This window comes from Haemorhous mexicanus, chromosome 4 (genome assembly GCF_027477595.1).
Source record: "Haemorhous mexicanus isolate bHaeMex1 chromosome 4, bHaeMex1.pri, whole genome shotgun sequence".
NCBI lineage: Eukaryota > Metazoa > Chordata > Aves > Passeriformes > Fringillidae > Haemorhous > Haemorhous mexicanus.
Window position 1 is genome coordinate 65,878,825 of NC_082344.1, and position 24,548 is coordinate 65,903,372.

General features: G+C 37.6%; 1 protein-coding gene across 3 annotated transcripts in view; it reads left to right on the forward strand.

The window, feature by feature from the left end:
* The window catches only part of KIAA0232 (KIAA0232 ortholog), a 65,361-nt gene that overhangs the window by 13,682 nt on the left and 27,131 nt on the right, over nt 1-24,548 (forward strand). For 2 of the 3 annotated variants that reach the window (XM_059845217.1, XM_059845218.1), the window contains exons 2-3: nt 4,324-4,827; nt 19,096-19,233. In XM_059845217.1, coding sequence (XP_059701200.1) covers nt 4,597-4,827; nt 19,096-19,233 — 369 coding nt within the window. In that variant the 5' untranslated portion in view covers nt 4,324-4,596. The remainder of the gene's footprint in view (nt 1-4,323; nt 4,828-19,095; nt 19,234-24,548) is intronic. The other variant, XM_059845219.1, reaches the window with a different exon arrangement.

Here is a 24,548-nt window from a genome sequence, read left to right on the forward strand (position 1 = left end):
TTTTTAGTGAGACAGTGTGAAATAGATTTAAGAGGGATAATAACTTATTTGTCAGAAAGTGTTATTTCTAAAATCAAGCTTCAGATCTATCAGTAGAAATGTTTGCTCTTTGAGTGACTTGTATTAATTTGATATGGAAAATCTCTCTAGTACTGGGATAGAAAAATACTCTTTATGAAATTTTGTTAACTCTAAAACATAATGAAAATACTTAAGACCGTCTGTGAAACAAAGTACTTGAGAGTTGTAAAATGAGAATTCTTAAATAATATTTAATACATTTGTTTAGATTTCCAGGTTTTATATCATAACTGAATGAGGTAAGAGAAAAAGGTAATAGAATATGATGTTAAAAAAAGCTGGAGTGCAAAACAGATAACAAAAATTTTGTTGTCTGATTTCATAATTCCTCTTATAATCTGTCTCTCTCTTGCTGCCTTTTCCCTCTCCTCCCCATCTAATAAAAGCAAGACACGCTTTAACTGGTCAGCTGAAGTCAATCAGATTTTGTTAGTTTAGGTCTCAAGAACTGAATTTCTCAAATGTCTCACTTAAATAAGTGTTAAGATAGAAAAGAGAGGCCTCATTATCATCTCGTTCACAGAAAAGCTGAAGCATAAACTCTGTCCTTACTAGGTTTAGCTAAGGAGCTAAACAATGTGTCAAAGTTTAGATTGAAGTGACTCAGTTTCCACAAGCTTTGCCCATATAGAATCAGAATGGTCTGAGTTGAAAGGAATCTTTCAAGATCATCAATGCTCACTTCTGTGGGTGGGGACATCTTTCATTAGCTAAGGTTGCTCAAAGCCCTGCCCAGCCTGACCTTGAATACTTGGAACAGATTATGCACAGCCTCTCTGGACAACTTGTTCAGAGTCTCACCCCTTCCATGTAAAAATACCTTCCTAATGTCCAATCTAAATCTACCAGTTTTTGGTTTAAAACCCTGTTACTACAGACCCTTATAAAAAGTCTGTCTTCATTTTTCTTCCAAGCACCTTTTAAGTTCCCTCAGTACCTAGGGGTGCATTTCATCAGGTTCCATAGACTCATGTCCTTCAGGTTCCTTAGATGGTCTCAAATCTGACCTTGTGCTGCAGTGGGCAGTTCTTCATTCTCCCAGTACCCACGTTTGCCTCCAGGGAGTGGGGCAGTGTGTCCAGAGCACTTGCTGGTGAAGACCAGGATAAAGAAGTCATTAAGTACCTCAGCCTTGTCCATGTCCTGGGTCTCCTTTGAGATAAGGGGCCCTTTTATCACTGATGTACCTACAGAAGCTTTTTCTTGCATAGAAGCTTCATCAAGCTTGATGTCCCTGGCCAGATTTAATTCTATCACAGCTTTAGCTTTCCTATCCTGATTCCTGGCTGCTTGGACAATTTCTCTGTATTCCTCCCAAGCTACCAGTCCTTGCTTCCACTCTCTGTAGGCTTCATTTTTCTGCTTGTTTGTCCAGGAGTTCCTTGTTCAACCATGCAGGTGGCTGGTGTTTTGCCCGACTTCCTTTGGTAGGCATGCATTGCTCCTGAGCCTGGAGGACGTGATCCTTCAATATTAACCAGTTTTCTTGAGCCCCTCTGCCAAGCAGATCCCTGAGAAGGCCAAAGTGTGCTCTCCTGAAGTCCAGGACAATGAGTTTGCTGTGCACCATTGCTGCCCTAAGGATCTTGAACTCCACTGTTTCGCGGTCACTGCAGCCCAGGCTGCCCTTGAGCTTCACATTCCCCAGCTGCCCCCACATTTTGGTGAGAAGGAGACCCACCATAGCACCTCTCCTTGTGGGCTTCTCTAACTCGGGGAAGGAAGGTATCACCATTATTACATTCCAGCACCTCCTGGTCCTGGATTGCTTATGCTCTGCTGTGTTGTCCCTCTTAACAGATATGGGGGTGGTTGAAGTCCCCCATGAGGACCAGGGCTTGTGAATGTGAGGCTGCTCTTATCTGTCTATAGAGGACTTCATAGTTCAGTATTCCTGGGTGGGGACCCTGTAGCAGACCCCCAGTATAATATGGCCTGTCCCTGCCCTCCCTTTCCTCCTGACCCATAACCTTTCAGTCAGCTCCTCTTCCATTCCATGGCAGATCTCCGTGCACTCCAGGCAGTCACTGATAAAGAGGGTAACATCCCCTCCTTGTCTCCCATGCCTGTCCTTCCTAAACACCCTGGATCCTTCCATTCCAACACTCCAGTCATAGGAGGCATCCCACCCTGTCTTAGTGATGCCAGTAGGATGGTAGACATGCTGGCATGTGCATGTTTCTAACTTTTTTTTTTTATTGTCTTTGCTTCGTGTGTTTCCATACAGGCATTTTAACTGGGCTCCCAATGGAGCCAGCTTGCTGTCTGGAGTGGCAGAAGTTCCTTTGTGCTGCTCCTGCTGACCTACGATCCCTTTCCAGGCTCTGAGCATCTTTTAGTGGCTCTAGTATCAAACTGGTAGCATTGGGATGGATTGAGGCTCCTGTTCCCTTGAACCTTTAGGTAGTTCTGCGCCATGTCTCAAAAAAGATAAATGAAAAGTGTCAGTTTTCCCATATCTATGAAATGTAGGATTTGGGGGGCCAACAAGGGCTGTGGCATTGACTTGGGGAGAACACTGGTCACATGCTGTGCTGTGGAGAGCCAGCAGGACTGAACAGATTTTCTGGAATGTTATTCTTCAACTATTAAGATAGTGTGGAATTCTTAGGAGTTTTGACCTGTGGCTCTTGGATTTGGACTACCTTGGATCACAATGCTAGACTTTTCTTGTACTTTCTGTTCTCTAATTATGTGATGAAGCAGTAACCTCCAGTGCCTTGCAGCATATTTCTACCTACTGTTATTTGTGCTTGCTTAAAATATTTTGACTAATTGAAACATGCTGCTGAGCAATATTGAATAATGTGTTATCCCCTTTGTCAAAATGAACGCTGCAACCAGAGCAGTAAGGTCACTTTAGGAGAGGGAAAGGGTTTTGTAAACTCAGTAGCAACTGATGGTAATGGGTTTCTATTTGGTGATGTTGCAATTGACTTAGAAAAATCTGGAATATACATTTGTACCTGCGTGGTGGTGTAAAGAAAGCTCCTAAAAACTATCATCTTTTGTTGTATTGATGTGCATTGACTTTCAGTTTTGTTTGGCCACCGAACACATGCTGCCCACATGAAATGCTGCCCCCAGTATCTAGTTCAGATTGTTGTATTAGGTGATGTCTGTTGTGTGCTGGTTACCTTGGGGTTGAAACAGAACAGCAGATTTTGCTTAGTCACTTGAGTCTATTTTGTTTCCTTTCAGTGAAGGGATATTTCCTGCTTGGAGTTGAGCTTTGTTTTCTCATGCTAAGAAGCTGGAAAGGAGAAAGAAGGCCTACACAAATGCCAGATTGGCATGTGGTTGATAAGTAGACCAATCCAAAAATGCCTTTTTTGGGCTGACATTTTCTGCGTTCGAGAGCAGAATGCTGATGTGTGCGGTGCTTGCACCTTCTGCCCCTGGCTTATCAAGATTGATTTGTGACTGTGGGTGGTATAAGTCTTGGGATAGTTTGTCTATTTTAGGACATGGTTTAGAGTTTAAGCTCTCAGGTAGGACAGGTGTATGCTTTGTGTAAAGAGGGTTAATGTTAATTTTTGGCACAGATAAATTATGCTCTGCTCAAATTTTTGAAGTTATTCCAGGGATTTGCATTTTTATAAAGACAGATTTTGGATGATAAAATATTTTACTGTCCTGGAGCAAGGTAAATAACTGAAACTAAGAAAAAAACCCAAAAACCACCACCACCAAAAGACCTGAACCTGAAGATAGTAGTACCTATTTAGTAGTAGGATTTATGAAACTCCTGATCAGATGGATTTCATTAATTCAGTGTTTTATAAACAAAACATTTCTATTCCAGAAATGGGTATCACTGCAAAACAGCAGGATTATACTGTCTTCTAGTGATGCAAAATATGCAGTCTGCATTCAAACTAACATAGATTTTTTTTTTCATGAGAGTGGGTTTTTTCAGCTGATAGTTAAAGTAATAAAATCTCAACTTTCCCGTAAAGCTAGGTCAGCCATATGTTTCCATTGACAGATTACTTGTGAAGTGTCTGATGAAAGTGTCTCTCTTCCTACAGTAAAAAGCACCTTTTCTAAAAGTCACCTTTAAACTTGTAATAATTCCTGTCACTCTTCAAAATGACACTGAGTAGTTTTACAATCTCTGTAGATGTTTGGAGTAAGCAGTATGTAAATGACTGCTTTCTACTTTGGGTGTTTTTTTTCTGTTTAATATTATTCATGTATGGATACATATTGTCACAACTTATCATTTTTTCCTCTTTATAGGTCCTGCTGGGGACTTGCATCTGGCCTCAATGTGAAATTAAGGTAGAAAAACACATCTACATATGTGTTTGCTATTAGGATTTAGTTTATTCACTGGTCATGCCTGAAGAGTGATGTTCGTCTCTAGTCGGCTAACAGCCAGGAAATATAAATGATTGTCCTAGAAGTCAAGCCTCTCTCCTATTTACTGGAGTGAAAATCACCTCCAGATACCGACGGAAAATCAACTACAGAAAATGCTTCACGCTATAAGGATGCCAACCACCTAGATTCATGCGCCCTATCTGTACAGTTGTTGTGGATGGTTTGCCATCTGAAAGCTCCTCAAGCTCTTATCCAGGCCCTGTATCTGTTTCTGAAATGTCTCTGCTACATGCTTTGGGTCCAGTGCAGACCTGGCTGGGACAAGAGCTAGAGAAGTGTGGCATTGATGCCATGATTTATACTCGGTATGTCCTCAGTCTTCTGCTGCATGATAGCTATGACTACGACCTGCAGGAACAGGTATTTACATATTTTAGATGTTGTCCAGTGAAAGTGAGTTTTTGTACCAGTTATGTTTTGTGTATTATACCTGGGTATGCTTCAGTTGGGGGGGTGGTTGTCTTTAAGTGTGGGGGTGGAAGGAGGGTATAAACCACACAGGAGTCAGAACTGATGGGTGTGAACTGAGATTAAAGTAGTTAGGTTGCTGTATGGGCAATTACTTTAGACAGTGTTTTCACATGGCTACAATTGATATCAGAATTGTTAACACTGGGATATCTGAGTCCTTAATGGAGACCATCACTACTCATGATTAGAAGCTTATTTAATTTTGGACCATTAGTAAATGAATGTAATTCTTGTAAACTGTGTCAAATTGCTCATCTTCACAGTAGTTTGTAGACCCCCCTCCCCATCACTTCCCATGGATTTCATGTTGTGCTATTTTCAGTAAAGAATAAACCCCCCCCAAATATCTTTTAGTCTTCAGGTATTTGAAATACAATATTATACATACATAATTATTTTCTTCTAAAATAATGTTAATTCTGAATGCTGATAAAAAGCATACAAGAGAGTTGTGACCCTAGAACATACTGTTCTGTCTCTATACCTTTTTTCTTTTTTTTTTCTTTTTTATTTGTCTGCATCATGAACCTGTATAGAAATACTTTCAATAGTGGAGTTAATGGATTCAGGACTCAGAGAAATTACAGTGTTTTCAGAAAAGGCTGATGATGCTGTTAAACATAGGCTTTGTCTTAGAAGGTGGCTGTGGTGACAGTGGGAAGGAAGAAAAGCAAATAATTAAGCTGTTATTTGATAGCTTAATTATTAGTCCTTTTTCATTACTGTTGTTTTGGTTATACTTCAGGCATTGCTGCCTAACTGCTTCAGAAATTCCATTGTCACCTAGTTTATCTTTTTGAAAATCCTGCAAGAGCAGAGCAGGTTATTGTGAGATAGATGTAAGTGTAACTGAAGAACAAAAAAATTCATGTCAGATGCTGTCAGTGTTTGAACTCTTAGCAACCATTACCATGCATAAAAGCCTTCATGCTTCCCTTGTGCAAACCAGAAAACTTGTCTCTGTAAAAGTTTTTTTGTTTCTTTTTTTTCAAAAGTGTATCTGGCACCAGTAGGTGACATCAGCAACAACCCCACGATAACAACAACAACAACAACAACAACAACAACAACAACAACAACAACAACAATAATAATAATAATAATAATAATAATAATAATAATAATAATAATAATATTTAAAAAACAGTGTAAGCACTTTCTGGAATGTACCTTAACGTGTAGGTCTTGGTCAGACATGAATATCTGTATTTTAGAGGGGGGCAGAAAAAGGTTCCAAAACCTGTTTGAAAGGAGCATGTGGGGTGAAGACATTAAAAATGAAACCAATTGAAACCACAGGAGAACTTGAGGAGCTTTAGAGATAGGCCAGTGGCCTGGGGGAAATGAAGACGTGTTTCTTTTCAGTCCGTTTCAGGCCACTGTCATAACTTTGAAGTTGCTACTGTGATATTTCAAATTACTGAAGTGCCAAAATTAGTTTTCTTTTTATCAGGCTTTGCAAGAAGCAGGGTAACTATATTATGAAAATCTCATTCAGTTTATTTCTCATTTTGATACTTTAACTGGATCCTTTGTGGGTTTGATAACAGAGCTTTTAGGAATGTGTCTGTTCTCTTTCCAAGTTGATTATCTGAACCTAATGAGCCAAAGGGAGAAGAATACCACATGCTGACAGGGTAGCCAAAACCTGTGTTGCTGAGTGGGTGCTGTGGTACCCAGTGTACAGGAGGTCTTCTGAACAGCATTGGGCTTTGAAGCTGGAAGACTTTTTTCCCACCTCCTCCAATTTGATCCTGTTTATAACGTACTTTTACTCTGTTCACTCTACTTCAAATAACTATTTTCTAAGTTTTGAGACCTAATATCAATTTAGTTTTGGGATTATATTCTGTAGTAATGGTTAGATGCACCTGTTATGAAACATACTGCTCCCTAATTCCTTTCTCAAATAGCTTAGTCTGTAAAGCCTGCAAGTACAAATTTCTAACATAGAATTGAGGAAATATTTTAATATATGTGTTTTGTTATTTATTTATTACTGATTTGAATTTTTTTTTCTTGTTACTTGCTGGTTCTTTGTATCGCCTGACATTTGAAATTAGTTTTGTTTGGTGAAGTTATTCAGAAACAAGAAAATCTTTACTCTAAAACATGTATTTAGGTATAAGCAATTTCAATCCAATTTTGGGGATGTGTACAATATTAAGACAAAAGGGAAAAATACTTGTTGCTTAGAAGTAGAAGTCAAGGAAGAGAGCAGGAATTAAATACCTAAATGTGAAGTAATTTAGGAGTAAAATACTTAGAGTTGCTGAGCTTCTTTAACCCAGATTAATTCCCATTGAAGAGTTGGTCCTTGGCATCTCAGGAATTTTTTCTCCTATGTGATTCTTTTAATTCTTAAGAAAGATAAGAGAATTTCCATGGAAAGAGCTGTTCTCAATAGTGGGCTTATTGCAATGTGTTCTCTCCAACTTAGAGGACAGCTACAAAAAGGACTGAAGCAATCTAATCACATGGAGAAGACAAGGGACAATGGGTACATGTTGCACTGGGTGCAGTTTCATCTTGATATGAGAATTTTTTTCTTTTTCTGTTTTCTTGTAGTGAGAACAGTCATTCACTGGAACAACCTCCTCAGGAATGTGATAGAATCCCTATTGCTGGAGGTTTTTGAGATGCAGTAGAGTGTTAGATAGTCTTGTCTAGTTTCCTTTTCCCTTGGAAGGCTAGACCACATGATTCTTTGAGGTCCCTTCCAGCCTGAGCTGTAATGTGATTCAGTGATTCTTTGCTTTTAGAGCTCTGTTTTTGGGATAGTTAGTAGCCATCCCTTTTTGCTCAAAATACAGCAGTGGCTTCTGTTTAGAGCAGGTTACAAGGAATGTATAGTCCCACAATGGGATTATGCATAGGAACAATCCATTGCAGTTTGCTTTTTTGGGGGGTGGGAGTGAAGAGGACTAATTTAGGAAGTCTTAATCTTATGGATACTGTCATCTTCATTAGAAATGTTACAGACTGAAGTGAAGATGGTCATTAAGATCTTTCCACCTCAGGGTTTTGATGATATCATTAGCACTGTTTTAGTTGCTTCAGGAAGCCTCCTTCAGTGCTTGCTTTATGGTGTTCTAGTGTCATCAAGTGTAGCAGGGAAATGGAACTCTGAAGTCTGGACTGAGTTTCTGTCAGGTAAGTACAAAAAAATTTAGTATCAAAAATAAGAGAACCCATTCCCAACCTTACTAGCCATACAGAGCTATTTAAGATATCACTGTTGTCACATTATCAGTCACCTCTGTTTACAGTTAAAATAAGAATTTCAAAGGAATATGGGAATCTTGATTGAGTAGATATTCAGGGTTATTTTTGCAAATAAGCAGGATGTTCCCTTCTGCTCTGTTAGTAATATTTAATATGTGGGTTTTGGTCTTGATTCTGATGCAGTCTTCTCCAGTGTTACTCTGGTGCAGATTTGTGTGGCTTTCTCCAACATTATCTTTTTTTGTGCAGTGAGCTAGTTTGATGTCTGCATAGAAGATAAGACCAAGGATGTGGGGGGGTGTTGGTTTTCATTCCCCTTTATTTGTATGTATGTGAGGGTAGGATTGTTTTGTTTGGGTTTTTCAGTGGTGGTACATCTATGCCTTGCCCAATTAGAATGGTCTTTGTTGGGTATTGTTATATGGATTCAGGCTCAGTATCACAAAATGTTAGATTGATAAGTCATGAGTTTCCAGAGAGTTCATAGCAGATTTTTGCAAATACAGAAAAACATAGGTGGAAGTAAAACCCTAATACACTGCAACCAAATTTACTGGAATGTTTGCAGTTTCTATTCTGGCTCATTGGCTTAAACTGAAATAGCTGTTAAAATACTGGGAAAATTTATAGGCCAGTATGTTTTGCCCAGTTGTATTTCAAAGGAATAGAGAATTTTCAAGACAGGAATCTTGTTTATGGTAAACTGTACTGTGGAATCAGGGTCTTCAGGACTGCTATGGTTATACATGTTTTTCATACCTATCAAGAATTACTGTAAAATTCTCTAAATATACACACTTTAAATGCATGTTGGTTTGTTTTGAAATACTCAAGTACTGAAGGTAACTGAGTTATTGTTGGCACTTAGAGCACAATTCTTATCCAAGCTGTACTTGCTACTTTTGGAAGTGAGTCTGAGAGCTCGAGATGTAAAAGTTCTAAAGTACTTCATTCTGACTGTGTACTCTTTTTTCCTTTTAATTTCCCTCTCCCCTCAGGTTTGTTTGGCAGCAATGATATTGCTGATGGGGGGGTTTAAGTGGCTGGAAGTAGGAGGCTCTTTGGGATTTTTTTCCCCAGTATTGACTGATGGAGTAGAAAATACAAAGATATTGGCCTTGCACAATAGATGAATTGGGCTTGCACATTTTCCTTGATTCCTGTGATACAGTTCATAGAAATAGTTTTGAGGGTTTTGTGGCTAGTTGAGGTTTGTCATATCAGAAGACAAGTAAGGATTTCAGTGGTAGACTTGCCCTTTTTTTTCCCTGCAACTGAAGATATTGCTTGTGTAGCATCTTTCTAGAGAAGAATTCTCAAATTGATTTGCACATATATTAGATGTCTACATGGCCTAAAGATTACTAAAGAAATCTCTTGAACAATGCTATATAAGATGCTCATAATTTAGGGAGTGTGTTAGGGAGTTTACTTGGTTCAGTTTGGTTTGGTTTTTTTGAGGCCTGTCAAAGGTCTCTTCAAAATGTTTGTAAATCACTGGTATTTTGTGCTGAGATAGATGACTTTTTAGGCACTTTTGGTCCATTAAGGAAAACCTCATAAAATTCGTGTGGATTTACAGACTGTTTAATGTCAGTAAAGTGAAGAATGTTTCTGCCAAGTATACATGTTTTTGCCATTTGCATTTTATTACTGAATTCACTTACTTTGGATAAATTAAGCAGAAAATCATGAAATTGCTGTCAAGTTTTTAACTTTTGAGGAGCCACAGAAATGCTGTTGGTAGAGATCTGAATATTGTGAGACAGCCTTTTGACTTCATTCTAGACTAATTTTTAATGAGAATATCTTGCTCTTAGTTTCCTAGTAGCAAACTAACTAGGTGCTTTTAAGATTTGATTGTTGTTTAAATGCTGATTAAAAATATATTTGTAGATGAATGTGTTCTCTAACCAGTTTATGATACAGTAAATATCGCATTTAGATAATACAATCTGTGTGAAGCAGAAGGCATTGCCTAAAAATATACTTTGTGTGAAACATTATTTCATTGATCGTTCTTTATGCAGTATTAAAGTCAGTGTTCTGTGTTGTATCTTTCACATACTAATTGTAAGCCTAACTGATTTTTAATATAACAAATTTATGGTTTAGAGCTATGGATTTGTTCCTGTGGACTGTTCTCCCTTATAGAGGCTTTATTTAAAAAAAACCCAAAACCTAACCCCAACAGCTAGACACTCTGTGAGATAAAGGCTTTGTTTGTAAGCCTTTGGTCGTGCAGCAGGAAGATTGAAATGCATTTGTTATGCATACTTCCCATATCAAGTGTCTTCTGTTGCTTTTGATCTACTTCTTTCAACTTGTTTTTCGAAATTAAGTTTTTTTCTGAACCTCAAAAGTAAAAATCCCCCCCCCCCTTTTTTTTTTTAAGATGATGTTTTCCTAACTCTCAGAATTAATTGGCTATTGCACTGCAAACTATGTACTTTTGTGACCAGGTTGAGATTTTTACTTTTGATTTTTCAATTTTTAACAGAGAGGCTTTTTTGCAGGAAGACTAATTATTTGCAGACTGATTAGAAATAGTTCCATTCAGGTAATCTTTTATATGGAGGCATAAAAAGTCTTCAGAATGATAGTTACACTTCTGCTGATTCTGATCAGAGTTTTTATTCTTGCTTTTTCATCATTGTCACTTACATTTTTAAAGTCCAAAATGTAGTTTCCTTTTTTATATTAATAGAAAAAGAGCCGTGGAAGGGACACCTCAGCCCATATGTGATATATTTGAGGGCTTGACCTTGTGGTTTTAAATCCATAAATTGTTTTGGCCTATCCCTCTGCCCTGGGATGGGGATATCATTGCCAACTTTAGTCTGTGTTTGGCTTGCATGTGCTAAGGACACAGGACACTTTGGTAACTGAATTTGGGATGCACTTGCTAGGTTCCTAGATCCAGTGGAATGTGCTGTTAGTGCTCTTGCCATCCCATATTAACCCAGTAGAGGGACCTGATGTCTGGATTTATATTCTAGTAATAGATACTAGTTTTTCCCATGTATATTTTGGGTGGAAGAGGATGTGGGGTTTTGTGTGTGTTTTGTGTTTGTATATCTCATACATAACCTAAAGAGAGGAGGAGAAATAAAGATTTGGTCCTCTGCACTCCACTAACCATGTGTTAAATGTTAATCTGGCTGGTATGCCTATTTCACAAAAATAACAATGCTGCTTCTAGTATAATTACACCTATTCTTTTATCATCCCTAAGAAATGCTTCTGGGTCAGGCAAACACATTTTTTGATAAGGCATTAAATATACAGAGTGGGTTCAGCTACAGTAGGGAAATGTTGTGTGACTGCTGTACACAAGTGTCAGTAAATTTCAAAGTTCACCAGCAACATGTAGAAATAAATTTCTTGAATGCAAAGCATTTTCTGTTTAGTTTGTGTTACTGCTTATTAAGCTGTATAAACTTAAGCTTATACTTATACTGCTTATACTGCTTATGAAACAGTCCTGTAGAAACAATTTTTAAAATTTTCTGACCATAGTTTTTTAGTCAGTACCCCAACTAAATACATAAATTTCAAATTGTGGGAATCAGTGTATGAAGAAAAGAGTAGGTAGGAAGGGGAACTGTGAGACCAAGACTTTTAGCTATACTTTTTTTATATGACTAATTTGAAATCCTTAGATTACTTAAATGTATATTTTTACAGCAATGGAAATAACCCCCTTCTTCTTCCCATACATAAACATGTGAACTGAAGAAAGGACCAATTAATCATATTTAGTAACTGGTATTATATCTTGAAATTAATATGCCCATAAAGCTTATTCATACAAAAGTTAAACCACTTTCTAAAAGCTCAGACAACTAAGTTTTAAAGTTTATAGAGGAAAACTTAACTGTGGTCCTGCCCTCTATCCCTTTGTAGGAAGAGGGTACTATAGCTGAGAGCTATGTAATTCAAATTTTGGGAAGTAATTTTTTGTGTATAATATTAGTTTTTTGAGGAAAAATGGGTGGATATGGATTCTTCTTCACTTAAGCAATGGAAGATGGCTGAAATGTCTTTACTGTAAAAGCAGGAAACTTATTTATTGATTTTTAGTCTGCATTTGTCTTCTTAATTGTGCTGTTCTGTATTTCTCTGTCCAGTGACTGATATGGGACAGGTTTGGAGTATCATGGGCTGTGAGTTTGTATTCTCTATTCTGTTTTAGGGGTGGGAATTGTGGTGGCAGGGATTGGAGCTCAGCAGTAGGCTCGTGTAAACTGTACGGGTTCCAGGGCAGTCAGCTTCAGCTCGTGTGTTAGTGCAGAAGAAAAGCATTCATTCTCAAGGACTATGCTTATCTGAGAAACTTTATTTCCACACTCTCTGCTGTGTTTGTATTGGTGTGAGTGATCATGTTGAGCTGCTCATTTCTTTTTTATCAAGTTGTGACTGCTAATGTATTCTCACAAAGGCTTACATAATACAAAGCAGAGATGGAAGCTCAAGGGCCAGGTTGGTGAGTCCTCCTAACAGTCAAGATTTCTTTGCAGCCATCTCTGTGCTGATACAATTGTCCTGTTTGGATTTCTGGGCATAATTGAGATACTTCCTTCGTTTTCTTTGGGTATATGTCATTGCATGACTGTACACTTGCCACATTTCTCCAAGCATAGACGTGTGCTGCCTATATTCTCTGAAATCAGATTATTACTGTGGTCTGTGATGCTTGACACACAACTTTAAAGCCAAGAAAGCAACCATAAATGTTATGAAATAACTTCTCCAGTCATGACATGCCCCTTTCAGACACCTTGACTCTGTAGTGACAGTTTCTGTTGAGTTCCTGGCTTTCTTTTCTACAGTGTAAGTCAGACGTGTAAGTAAAATGATGCCTTTATAGCTCCAGCTATAGCCTTGCTAAATTTTCTTCTTTTCTGCTTTTACTTTAATGGGAAAAGTCTAAAGGCAGTCTGCTCAACAAACATAAGATTTTAACAGATGCAGCATTTGCATGTTCTCTCATTCTTTGGAGTGGGTGTGACAAATTTCTCCTCCTTAGTTTTAGCCTAGAAGTAATTTCTAATTAGTGAACATCACATAGACTGCCTTTTCAAACTGGTAGGGTTATAAGCAAAAGTTTATAATTGACAGAAACTCAGATTACAGGGTTTTATACTTGGATTGATTAGTTTTGATAAGGAGAATTCTTTCCTGCCTGCCCTCAGTCCCAAATGCCCTGAGGTCATAGCAGTGCATGTTGTGATCTGCTACATTATCAGCTGTTCTGTTACAGTCAGGCTCTGCAGGGTAATAATGTTCTGGTTGGGACATCTGGGAAAGAGGTGACTGTAGTGGCTAGATGGTTTCCTGGTTTTTCACTGTGAGTCCAAGATGAATTCTTTCCATGATAATACCTGGATTTGGAGTTATTATCTAACATTAAAGGATGTTTCCCAGTCTTCTCTATTCTGTGTTTAGCAATGTTTTTTTTGCAATGGAGAATACTTAGGCTGTTCTCTGAAATGTATTCTTCCTCTGCATTTCCTTTGGGACATATTAGCTGAGTTTGAGCCAATGTTCCTGTATTTTTTCCTGAACTGTCTCACCTATGTATTATCTCTTTATCTTTGTCTCAGTCTGAGGCAGTCTGTAAGGAATGTCTAAGCTGATCCTGCCCACCAGACCTGTCTCAGTATTTATAATAAATTTCATTATGAAAAGGTATCCATCACTGTGACTTTAAGCAGTCTATGAGAGTTTTTCCTGAATTTCAGTTAAGTGGAAGCATTTTTTCAGGCAAGATCACTGAAGGTCCTTATACATTGTTGAATAATTTGCGATCTGTTGCAATTTTCCCCAAATCTCAATTGTGAAATCCTCAAAAAGGCAGTGGTGTTCTGTTTTGGATATAATTTGTCATGGAATCATTGACTGGTTTGGTTTAGAAAGGATCTTAAAGATCATCTAGATCCTAGCCCCCTGCCATGGGCAGGGATTCCTTTCACAAGACTGGGTTGCTCAGAGCCCCATCTAGCCTGGCCTTGAATACTTCCAGGAAGGGGCAGCCACAACTTCTCTGGACAACCTTTCAAGTGCCTTATAACCCTCAGAGTAAAGAATTTCTTTCTAATATCTAATCTATACCTGCCTGCCTTCATTTTAAAGACATTCCCCCTTGTGCTGTTTCTCCATGCTCTTGTCAGAAGTCTCTCCTGAACTCTCCTGTAGGCTTTTCATGTACTGGAGGTTGCTGTAAGGTCTCCCTGGAGCCTTCTCTTCTCTGAACAACCTAGAGAATTCTGTCAGCCTGTGTTCATAGCAGAGGTGTTCCAGCCTTCTTGTGGCCCTTTTGTAGACTCACTTCTACAGGTCCATGTCCCTCTCATGTTGGGAACAGACCTGGGGTGCAATATTATTGGTGGGGTCTCATGAGAATGGAATGTCCAGAATCACCTTTCTTTGCCTGCTGACCACACTGCTTTGGATACAGCCCAGGACAGAGTTGTCCTTCTGGGCTGTGACTGCACATTCCCAGATCATGTTCAACTCCTTGTCAACCAACAGCCCTAAGTCCTTTTCTTTGGAGCTCCTTGTGATCCTTTCTCTGCCCAGCCTGGATTTGTGTTTGGAATTCCCTCAGCTTGGGTGGAGTACCTTGCACTTGGCCTTGCTGAACTTCATGAAGTTCACACAGGCCCACCTCTCAAGCCTGTCAGGGTTCTTCTGGATGGCATTCCTTCCCTCCAGTGTGCCAGCCATGCCACACAGTTTGGTGTCACTGGCAAACTTGCTGAGGGAGCAGTTGATCCCACTGTCCATGTCACTGACAAAGTTAAACAGCATCAGTACCAATACAGACCCAGAGAAACACTTGTCACTGGCCTTCACTTGAACATCAAGCCATTGACCACAGCTCTTTGAGTGTGACCATCCAACCAGTTCCTTATCCACTGAGTGGTCCATCTGTCAAATCCATGTCTTTCAGAGGCAAGGACAGTGTCACAAGCTTTGCACAGGTCCAGGTAGTTGACATCATTTACTCTTCCCTTACCCACCATAGCTGTTATCCTGTCTTAGAAGGCCATGAGATTTGTCAGGCATGATCTGTTCACCTCCTTATTTTCCATGTCCTTTAGTACAGATTCCAGGAGGATCTGTGCCGTGATCTTGCCAGGCACAGAAGGGACACTGAACTGGCCTGTAGTTCCCCAAGTCATCCCTTTTTTCCCTTTTTAAAACCAGGTTATGTTTCCCATTCTAATATTGCCATTTATGTGGATCATGAGCTTAATAATGTTTTTATTTCAGTCCTATTGCAAGGCGTCACATTTGTTTTCTTACGGATAGTAGATATTTCTTTTTACAGCAAATGAAAGGAGAATCGCTGTCAAACTTCCTTTTTTTTTTTTTTTTTCCCTTCTTCTCCAATTTCTTGATAGTTTAGAGGGAAGTGGTGGAATTGCAGCTTTTATATAATTGTATAGAATAAACCATTTCAAAATCTTTCTAAAATTTGTGCTTGTATCTCAATTTAAAATTGAATTAAGCACTCAAAATACTGGCTTTCTTGAGGCACCACTAGTGTGAAGAAACAGATACTTAATCAATGTTTTTTTGGCCATATTTATAGTTATTAAGTTATTTTTGTCAGGAAACTGCACTTTCAGTGTCTTCATGATTGAAAATCTCTAATGAAATTGTCTAGTTATGTAGTAGGTAGGGGATAGTAGGACTCTGAAGAGTAGATGTCTGAATGACAGTTTAGATATAGGAACTTGGGGTTTTTTCAGTATCCAGACGGCATTGGCTTTCTGTTGATACCTCTTTAATATAGGATGGTCATCTCTTGAAATGGTAGTCTGGTTTAAATATTTGAAGTCTGTAAGCAAAATTTTAGTTTTTCTTCTGTATGCACACTTTTAAAATCTGAAAGTTCAGAGTGGCATTGCTGTTGTGAAAAGTTCAGCGACCAGTGTAGAACTCTTGCATTAAAATGAGCATTATGTTATAATCTCTAGTTCTGTTAGGAAACATGGTAAATGAAGGCATCTAGTAGGTGAAGAGATCAGAACTCCTTGGTTATTCTTTCCATGTGGAGGAAGTAGTTTACCTGTCTTCATGCATACAGAATGTTTTGCTGAGCTGCTTTCTTTTCTTTTTGTTATGGATTTGATACTTTTCAGTCTAAGGAGTAAACCTGCTAATAGGCTCCTGACTGCTGAAGACAGGGAGCAAAAGAGAGGAAAAAAATTAAGAGACTTGTTTAACTAATTTAAACCATTGGGAACTACTGGATTGTCTTTTTTTTTTTTTTTTTTTTTGTTTTTGACAACTTAGTCATCATAAAAGAAGAGGATCACCCTGTTTGTGTCTCATTGTTCTACAAACTCACTCTACAGGGTGTATTACATTTCCTTGTTTCTCAGGCATTTTACTGTAATGTTGGGCTTTGTAAAACCTTTTTGGTTTTGATCCAGAATGATTCTGATACAGAAGAATTATGCCTAAGGGTTTTTTTTTTTCTTCAGGGTCTGTAGGGTTTTATGGGTGTGGTGTTTGATTTGTGTACAGAAGGTGCAAGTCCTCAGTAACATAGGCTATATCCAATACATATATGGTGCTGATAAATACTGTAGTTTAGATGAAAATTTTAAACTGCAAAATTTGGTGTTTGCTAGTGTTGTAAAATCTGAGGCTATAAAACTTATGAGTTTGTCCTGGAAAAAAAATCCAAACCCAAGTTTTAAACTTGGCAGCCAGGTGTGACTGAAAACTATGTCTCCAATTTTTTTTTTTTTTTTTTTTTTTTTTTTTTTTTTGTGTATCATATAAAGAGGTAGAAAGAAAACAAGAATTCTTTCAGAGCTATGTCTTCAATCACTGCATCCTGAAGGACAAGCCATGTTGTTCCCAGAGTGCTCAAACAACTCACTCGCACTGGAAGGAGGGATGAGACCGTGATACCACAGCTCTGGGGTGGGGGCCTGAGAGAGAATTCCATTTAGCTTCCCCTCCCCCATTAAAAAAACTGCATATCTCTTAAAAGATATTTCAGTTTTTAAAAGTTGAAAACTGTCAAAGTTTGTAGACAAGTGTCAGATATTTTTGAAATCACATGTGTGAAGGACTGAATGAAATGCTTTATAAATTTCTGTGAGCATGAAGGTTCTTGCTGCACTGCTGACAGATAGTTGGTAAAGCTGTGATCTATCAGTACAAAGCAAACCTTTGTTAGCATAGAGAAAAACAGTAATACATAGCATTTTGGGAATGTTTTTCTACTGCAGATGTTGTCTTTGTGAACTTTCCACGTAAAATCAGAATAAATGAAGTTAACCCAGTGCAAATTTGCTGGTGTACCTGGATCTTCACCCATACAAATGGGTCTCTATCTACTTATTTGCAGCTGTGCCCATGTGAATGAGCTGGAGGGGCTTTGGGAGCTGGTGGTTCTCATCAGTTTGTTTTCTTTCCCATGAATATTGGGAAGAGTTAGAGTGCTTTACAGCCTTGTTGTATAAAGAAATATATAAACTGCAATTTTTGGAAAAGACTTAAAAATTTATTTTTTTATAATGAATTGTAGATATGCAGTCTTTTAAACCTATTCTCTGATTTTTTTTCTTATTCTTTTTTATTATTTCTTTTGTTATTCCTTCTAGTAAGAGTACAGTAGCCTGTTCAAATTTTTGGTTTTAAGTGAATCACTGGCAGTTTGCACAAGTGCTAGGAAAATCAGAGTGACTGGTAGCTTTTTGCTCTTTCAGCACTAAATGCAATTCTCCAGTTTTGGTGCTCAAATAAGACTTTAAGCAGTAAATCCAGCAAATTGCTGTGCTCCTTCTCATGAAGTCACAAATGACAGCTCTTTGATGGCTGCTTCTGAAAATGATTGGTCTCTGTTGGCCCCCCTTTTTTTCCCATCTTGTTCTTTGATTGCACAGGAACAATTATTTGCACTGACAACTTGTTTTACTTTGTTTTAAAACCTTGGGAAATTAGGAATTCTTTTAAATGAGGGTAGGCCTTAGCCTGGTTTTCTTTGGAAGCAGTAACAGATACATTGAAAAGGTTGAAACAGGTAGGCTGAAAAGTATCAGATGTTTGTGGATCTCTCTGGAGAAGATGATTTTAGACAAGCATACATTTTAAGATGTTAAAGATTATCTTAACTGACAGCCAAAATACTTATTTCATGAGATGAATATAGCAAATCATGTATATGTACGTGAACAGGCAGTGAAGAACAAGCAAGTCTGGTAATAAATTTTGTAAATTCTGAAAAGCCATATAAAAGGGATGCAAAGGGATGCTGTATCTTCAGATGATTGCATATAATACAATAGCATTCTACTCTGATGTTATTGTTCTTCATCCTTCTTACATGTGTTAGAAGCCAACCCGACCTACTCACCCTCACTTTTCAATTACTTGAATTTTCTCCTGAAGTAGTTCAGGTTTATGATAGCTACTGCTATCTCTAGCTGTAATCATGTTCATTTTAACACTGAGTTGAAGGCTTCAGGATCTAACACTGCATTTTCTTCTTCTGGCTTGTTTAACTTTCTCTTAAGTTTGATCTTAACTCTCTGAACTACTTGCTTTTCATTCTTATGATTTCAGAGATCAGTGAAACTAACATATTTTGTGTAAATTCAAGTAATACATTCAACCATAAGTTGGCCATAAAATTGCCTTTGTGGATATACTTTGCAAAAATTGGAAAATATAACAGTGAAGTGTGAGTTGCCTCCATGTCCTGTGAAAGATGCATGTGCTTTTCTGAATAGTAAGTGCAAGTTTTATGTAATCAAACTAATCTTTAATTTGACAAAAAGTAGTTTTTAGCAGATAGAAAGGGGTTGGTTTCATTTTGCTCAGTATGTTATTTGTAGCCCTGCTCTGCTATAGTACTGAGATATTAATGTATTTAAATAATGTAATTTCTTTATTTGATTTTAGGAGAATGACATCTTCCTGGGCTGGGAAAAGGGAGCTTACAAGAAATGGGGAAAGAGTAAGAAAAAGTGCTCTGATCTAACACTAGAGGAAATGAAAAAACAGGCTGCTGTCCAGTGTCTTCGCTCTGCTTCTGATGAAGTAAGTTTGGACTATTTAATAGATTCTTAAGGCTTGATGTCCTTCTTTGTGCTAGATATATTTTGCTTGTGATGCTTATATTTTAATTTGTGGATTCTTAAAGTGCTAGTTTGCCAAGAGTTCTGCAAGAATTCTTTATTCCTATTCAGTAAATCATGATATCAGTGTATGATAGAATGATTTCACAAGAGATTCTGTACTATGTGATGTCATGCTTTCCTTTCTGTAAACTCTTCCCTATTCGTGTCAGGGGCACCAGTTTGAGTTGAAATGATCACAAATCTTTGCATAAAGGTAATTCTAAAAATTTTAAGTTGACTTTGTGTTGTGTGTGGATAGAAAGGACTGGAATATGTCAGCAGAAGTCATCTTGCTCTGTGCATGCAACATGTGTAATCCAGAATGCCTAAATAAAAAGCCATGTATAGTAGCAAGTGTTCACTTCCCAGATGACATGATTGAGTGGCATTGAAGTGCACTGACTGGAGCAGATGAAGAGGGTGAAGGCAGCAGGTTGAAGGAAGATAGCAGAGGCAGCAGATATTTTGTAGTTGAGCAGAAAAGTGGACAAAGGGAGAGGCAGTTGAAGGCAATGTTTAAAAAGAAGGAATGATCTGTAGCACAAGTCAAAGGAAGCTCTCCATGGAGATTTTTACAGAGAGATTTTTTTCTCAAAATGAGAAACTGTTTTTTTTTAGTTTACAGAACTATAAATACTCTGATCTGTCACTGCTGTAAGAAGAAACTACCCCACCTCTGCAGCCTGGTTGCGTTACTGCTCTCCACACCTTCCTAGTCATAGCTTGTGCTTGCACAAGCATTTGGGAGGTTATGTGGACAACTGGTTTGGGAAAGTGAATCAGTTTCCTGAGATTAACCTGGTTGGGGCAGAGGAAATGTTAACCCAGAGAGGTTTCCTGGTCAGATTTGTGGCACAGGCACTTGTGCCAACAAGGCTGTGGAAAAGTAATCAAGGAAGTTGGGAAGATGTGGTGGTTATTCCCACCACCTTCAGCAGTATTACCATCACGTTCTGCCTCACTGTGAAGCTACTTGAGTATTTGTTCAGTTACTAAATAGCTAATTGACTAACTGGGAGATTTCTGACCTCCCATTTTCCCATTACTTATTATCCTAACAAAGTGATGCAAAGTAGAATTTTGCTGGTAATTTGCTCTGCTCTCGAAGTTTCAGAATATTGAGGTCAGCACTCCAACTACCATAGAAGTTAATTTGAATATGAAGCAAATACAGAGAAAGAATTGCAAGAAGCAATGTCTTTCTTGAGGATATGTTTGTCTTTGTATACTCATTTTATGAACAATAAAATGTAGGTCTCATATATAGACTGCAGGAATACTGATGGTTGATTCTTAACTTCAGAAATTACACTCTTGATGCATCTCCACATAGCTGAAAATCAAGAATCATCACTTAAAACTAAATTTATGTTATGTAAAATTTAGTTGCGGAGCAAAAGGAAGGAGATGAATTTATTAATAATCTTTAACAGAGAAGGGAAGAAACTATTCAGCTACAGTTTTGAAAGAATAGAAATAAATGAGATCTGAAAGGTTGAAAAATATCTTCACCTTTGACTTCTGTTACCTTGTTGGTGTTCAACATTAACATATAATCTGCAACCTGTAGACTTGAGTTATTTCAGAGCTATTTTGACTTCTGTTGCCTTCTCAGACAATTAAGCTTGCACATTTTTTGTCATTAATGAAATTGCAGGTCATAATTTTTATAATGTATGTTCAAACACAGAATTGAACCTTTAAACCTTTTAAAAAAACTTCTTGCTTAAAGCTACTTTGTAGGTAGTTTAACACAAGCATTGCATGAAATAAATACAGACTTTTAATTTTTCCCCCAGAATTAAAGGGAGGGGTGATCCTACTTAAATGCTAGTAATACTTTAAAGTATTACTAGCATTTAAGTATTGTATTACTGTAAGATGTCTTTTATTTCTGATTTTTGTAACACATTTCTGATGCTGTTGTGTTTTTGTATTTAAGTTTGTGTGCTGATCTGATGGGAATAATGAATAGATTTTGGACAGGGAAGGATAGTGTTAAAATAATATTTCTGCTGAGGCATTCAAGCTGTTCCATACAATGTTCATGGTTTCGTCTCTGCAAAAAGATAAAAATACTCTGTGAGCTGTAGTTGAAATGGTAGGTCGGTTGTGTGTAAGGAGTATTTATAGAAATTGTTGAGATACAAATAAATACTTTTTTTCCAGTGCCACTTGAATTTTTTAAAATAGTTTTCTGAATCATCTGAGGAATGTTTACCTGTGATTTCTTTTTGTTGTTGTCAGATGAGGTAGATGTGTTCATTAGGATGTTCTCTTTTTGCAAGTGGCCTGATAAATTATCCACATGAGCAGTTATGGAGCTTGTTTATAGTTTTACTTACCTTCTGTGATCCCTTTTTCAAAGTAGGTGGATGCAGAAATGCCAATCTGCTCACAAAGATAGGGAACACTTGCTCTTCCAGCCTAACCTCTTCTTTCAACCTTAGTATTGGAGTAAAACAAAAACAAGCAAGTTTGAGTCCCTTTATTGGAAGTAATTGGGAAAAAGTCTTAGTGGATTTCAACTTGAATATATTTAAATAAAATTGTATTTAAGTGAAGTGATAGTAGTGTTTACCCTGTGTGTGTCTGTAGACAGTATGTATACACATGTGTGTATAGGCACACACAAAAGAGCCCAAACAGGGTGACAATTCAGTGAAGACTTTAGGATTTTGCAGCCTGATCATTTTAGGGAGAAAAGTGTGCAGAGGATGAAAAGGTAATGAGGGTCAGTAGTAACTTTTCTAACTCTCATAGGAAATGACAGAGATATGGTTAATGTAATTTTGATTTTTGCATTTAACTATTTAAACCAATAATGTGTTAAGAAATGGCAGACAGTCTTCCTCCTCCCCTACCAGTAACCAAAAGCCTTAAAATTGGGTGATCACTTCAAAAAAGTACTTGATGGAGAGAGGAAGTGATAAAATAGATTATATGAAAATTTGCTTGATAGCAGTAAGTACTTTTTTTGTCAGACCTCCATTTATTTAGTGGTTGAAACAAGTATTTTGAAATAACCTCTTGTGGATTTTCATTTCCACAGTATTACTTCTTAGGAAACTTCATTTATACATTTATACTTCATTTATATTTTACATTCGTACTTAGGTGCTTCATTTGGTAGCTTAGTTTTGCTTCAATTCTGTTCTTCCTCTTGTGCTAAAGAGTAATGCTCTAAAACACTAATCTGAGACAGAAATCCAGGGTTCTAGTTTTAATTTCACAGCGCTGAAAACAAAGATCTGACTTGAAGAAGCCCAAGTTTGGTGTTTATTCCTAAAACATTTCCTACATTGTAGAGAATGAAGAGTCAGAGAGGCTGCTCTGCCTCTCTGTGTCTTTGCCATGGCAGAGCCTGTTGTGGACTGAGTGTGTTTGTGGGGGGAGGCCTGATTCTGACAGGCACCATCTGGTATATGTAAGAATGCAAATTGTTAATGGGTGTATGTTCTGAGGACAGTGTTTTTGTGTGAGAAGCATTTTGGTGTCTCAAATTGTCTATATTTGTATGAATGAGTCTTTGGCTGAAGATGCTCTTGATGCAGTCAGGGGCAGAGGAAATGTAAGTACATTGCAATTCTCCAGAAAATGGAGACAGAATGGTGGTGAGAAAGACTTGTAAGACAAGTACTTTAATGTAGCAATCAATTGCTATTCTTACTGTAGTTTTAAAGTTTACCTTTTCTGAAACACTTGGATAAAGAGCAGTTTAAAGACGTGCTGAAGAATTGCTCGAATTTTAAAAAGCTTGTTAATATTGACTTTGAGTAGAGATTTTGCCTTAATTTTTATCCTGGTAAAGTATGGAAGAAATTTTTAAAGATTGTTTTACAATTAACTGCTCAAGTAGGGATATCCATTCTGATGAAACATTGGGTAAAAAATCCTAATGTTTAGGACTGGAAAATATTTATATAAAAGTACTTTGATGAAAATAAGAAATATTATCCTGAAATTACTGCCTCAAATTTTAAGTAAAAATGGCTGATCTGTCAGCATTAAATAGCTTGGTGATTAGTTTTATTGTTGTTGTTTGTAGAAACATGATCAGTTTGTTCAGCTGCAAGTGGAGGTTCTTTTTTTTTTTTCTTTTTTTTAAACCTCCTAATTCTGAAAGTACATTATTTTGTATTTGAATAATGAAACTTGTCATTACATATCTTGTTACTGTAAAAAGACAGAAGGCAGTATCTTTGAGACTCAGAAATTTATTAAATAAATAAGAGTTTAGGAATTCATGTGTCTTACTTTTACAAGGTGGATACTGGGAGCAAGGTTGGAATTAGAGGTAACTTATGGAGACTGATACATGTAAGACTTTTCAATAAGTATATTTGCCAGTAATATTGAAATTACTTACGTGCCTATCAATTGGTCACAAATCCAAGCTCAATTAGCTGGTACCTGACTACTTTTCTGCTAAAATTTGCATTGTTCAATAGAGCGAGCAAGTCTCCAGCTGTGTTGTTGCAGTCCAATCACCAAACACCTGCAGTGAAGCTGCACCCCAAGATGGTGCCAGAGTTTCAGTTCAACCAGTTGCTGAGTCCTTCTGCTGAAATGTGTGAGGACTTTTTAAGAATGAACGAAGGAGACAACTTCCTGTGATCTTACTTTCTGCACGTATGAAACCTGTGCTCCAAGACTCTCCTTCTCCCAGTGTAGGGGGCCACTTTCCCTTAGCTGGTCCACAGCACATCCTGAGACATTCCTAGTGTCCAGTGCTGCTGATCTCCCAAGGTCTGCCATAATGGGGTTCAGGCAATGTGGTCCATTCTGAACTAACAAGCTCTCAAAATCTGCTAACATGAAACAATGTGCAGTGTGTTAAAGCAAGAGCTAGTCTTGGTTGATAGATTCCGTGATGAATTTTGAACGAGAACTACTCTAATATATTTGACAAGAACACACAGTGCCTTCCATCCCACTGTTCTAAGAAATTACTGCTTGGAGATAACGTAGAAACATAATTGGTGAAACTTTGTAACAGTAATTTATTTTAAATTACCCAGGTGTGGCACGCTAACAGCACAGAGCATTGGCTTTGCTTACTTTGAGTCATGATGGGGGAATATAACTCTTCTGATACTTGTGTTATCATACGGGACCACATAGAGGAACAAGTGTGGCTCAAGTGAACAGTTTTGTTAAAAATTTAAAATGATAATTTTATTCTCAAATGTGCCTTGCTTTCAGCACAGATTTGAGATGTGTCTAAAATAAGAT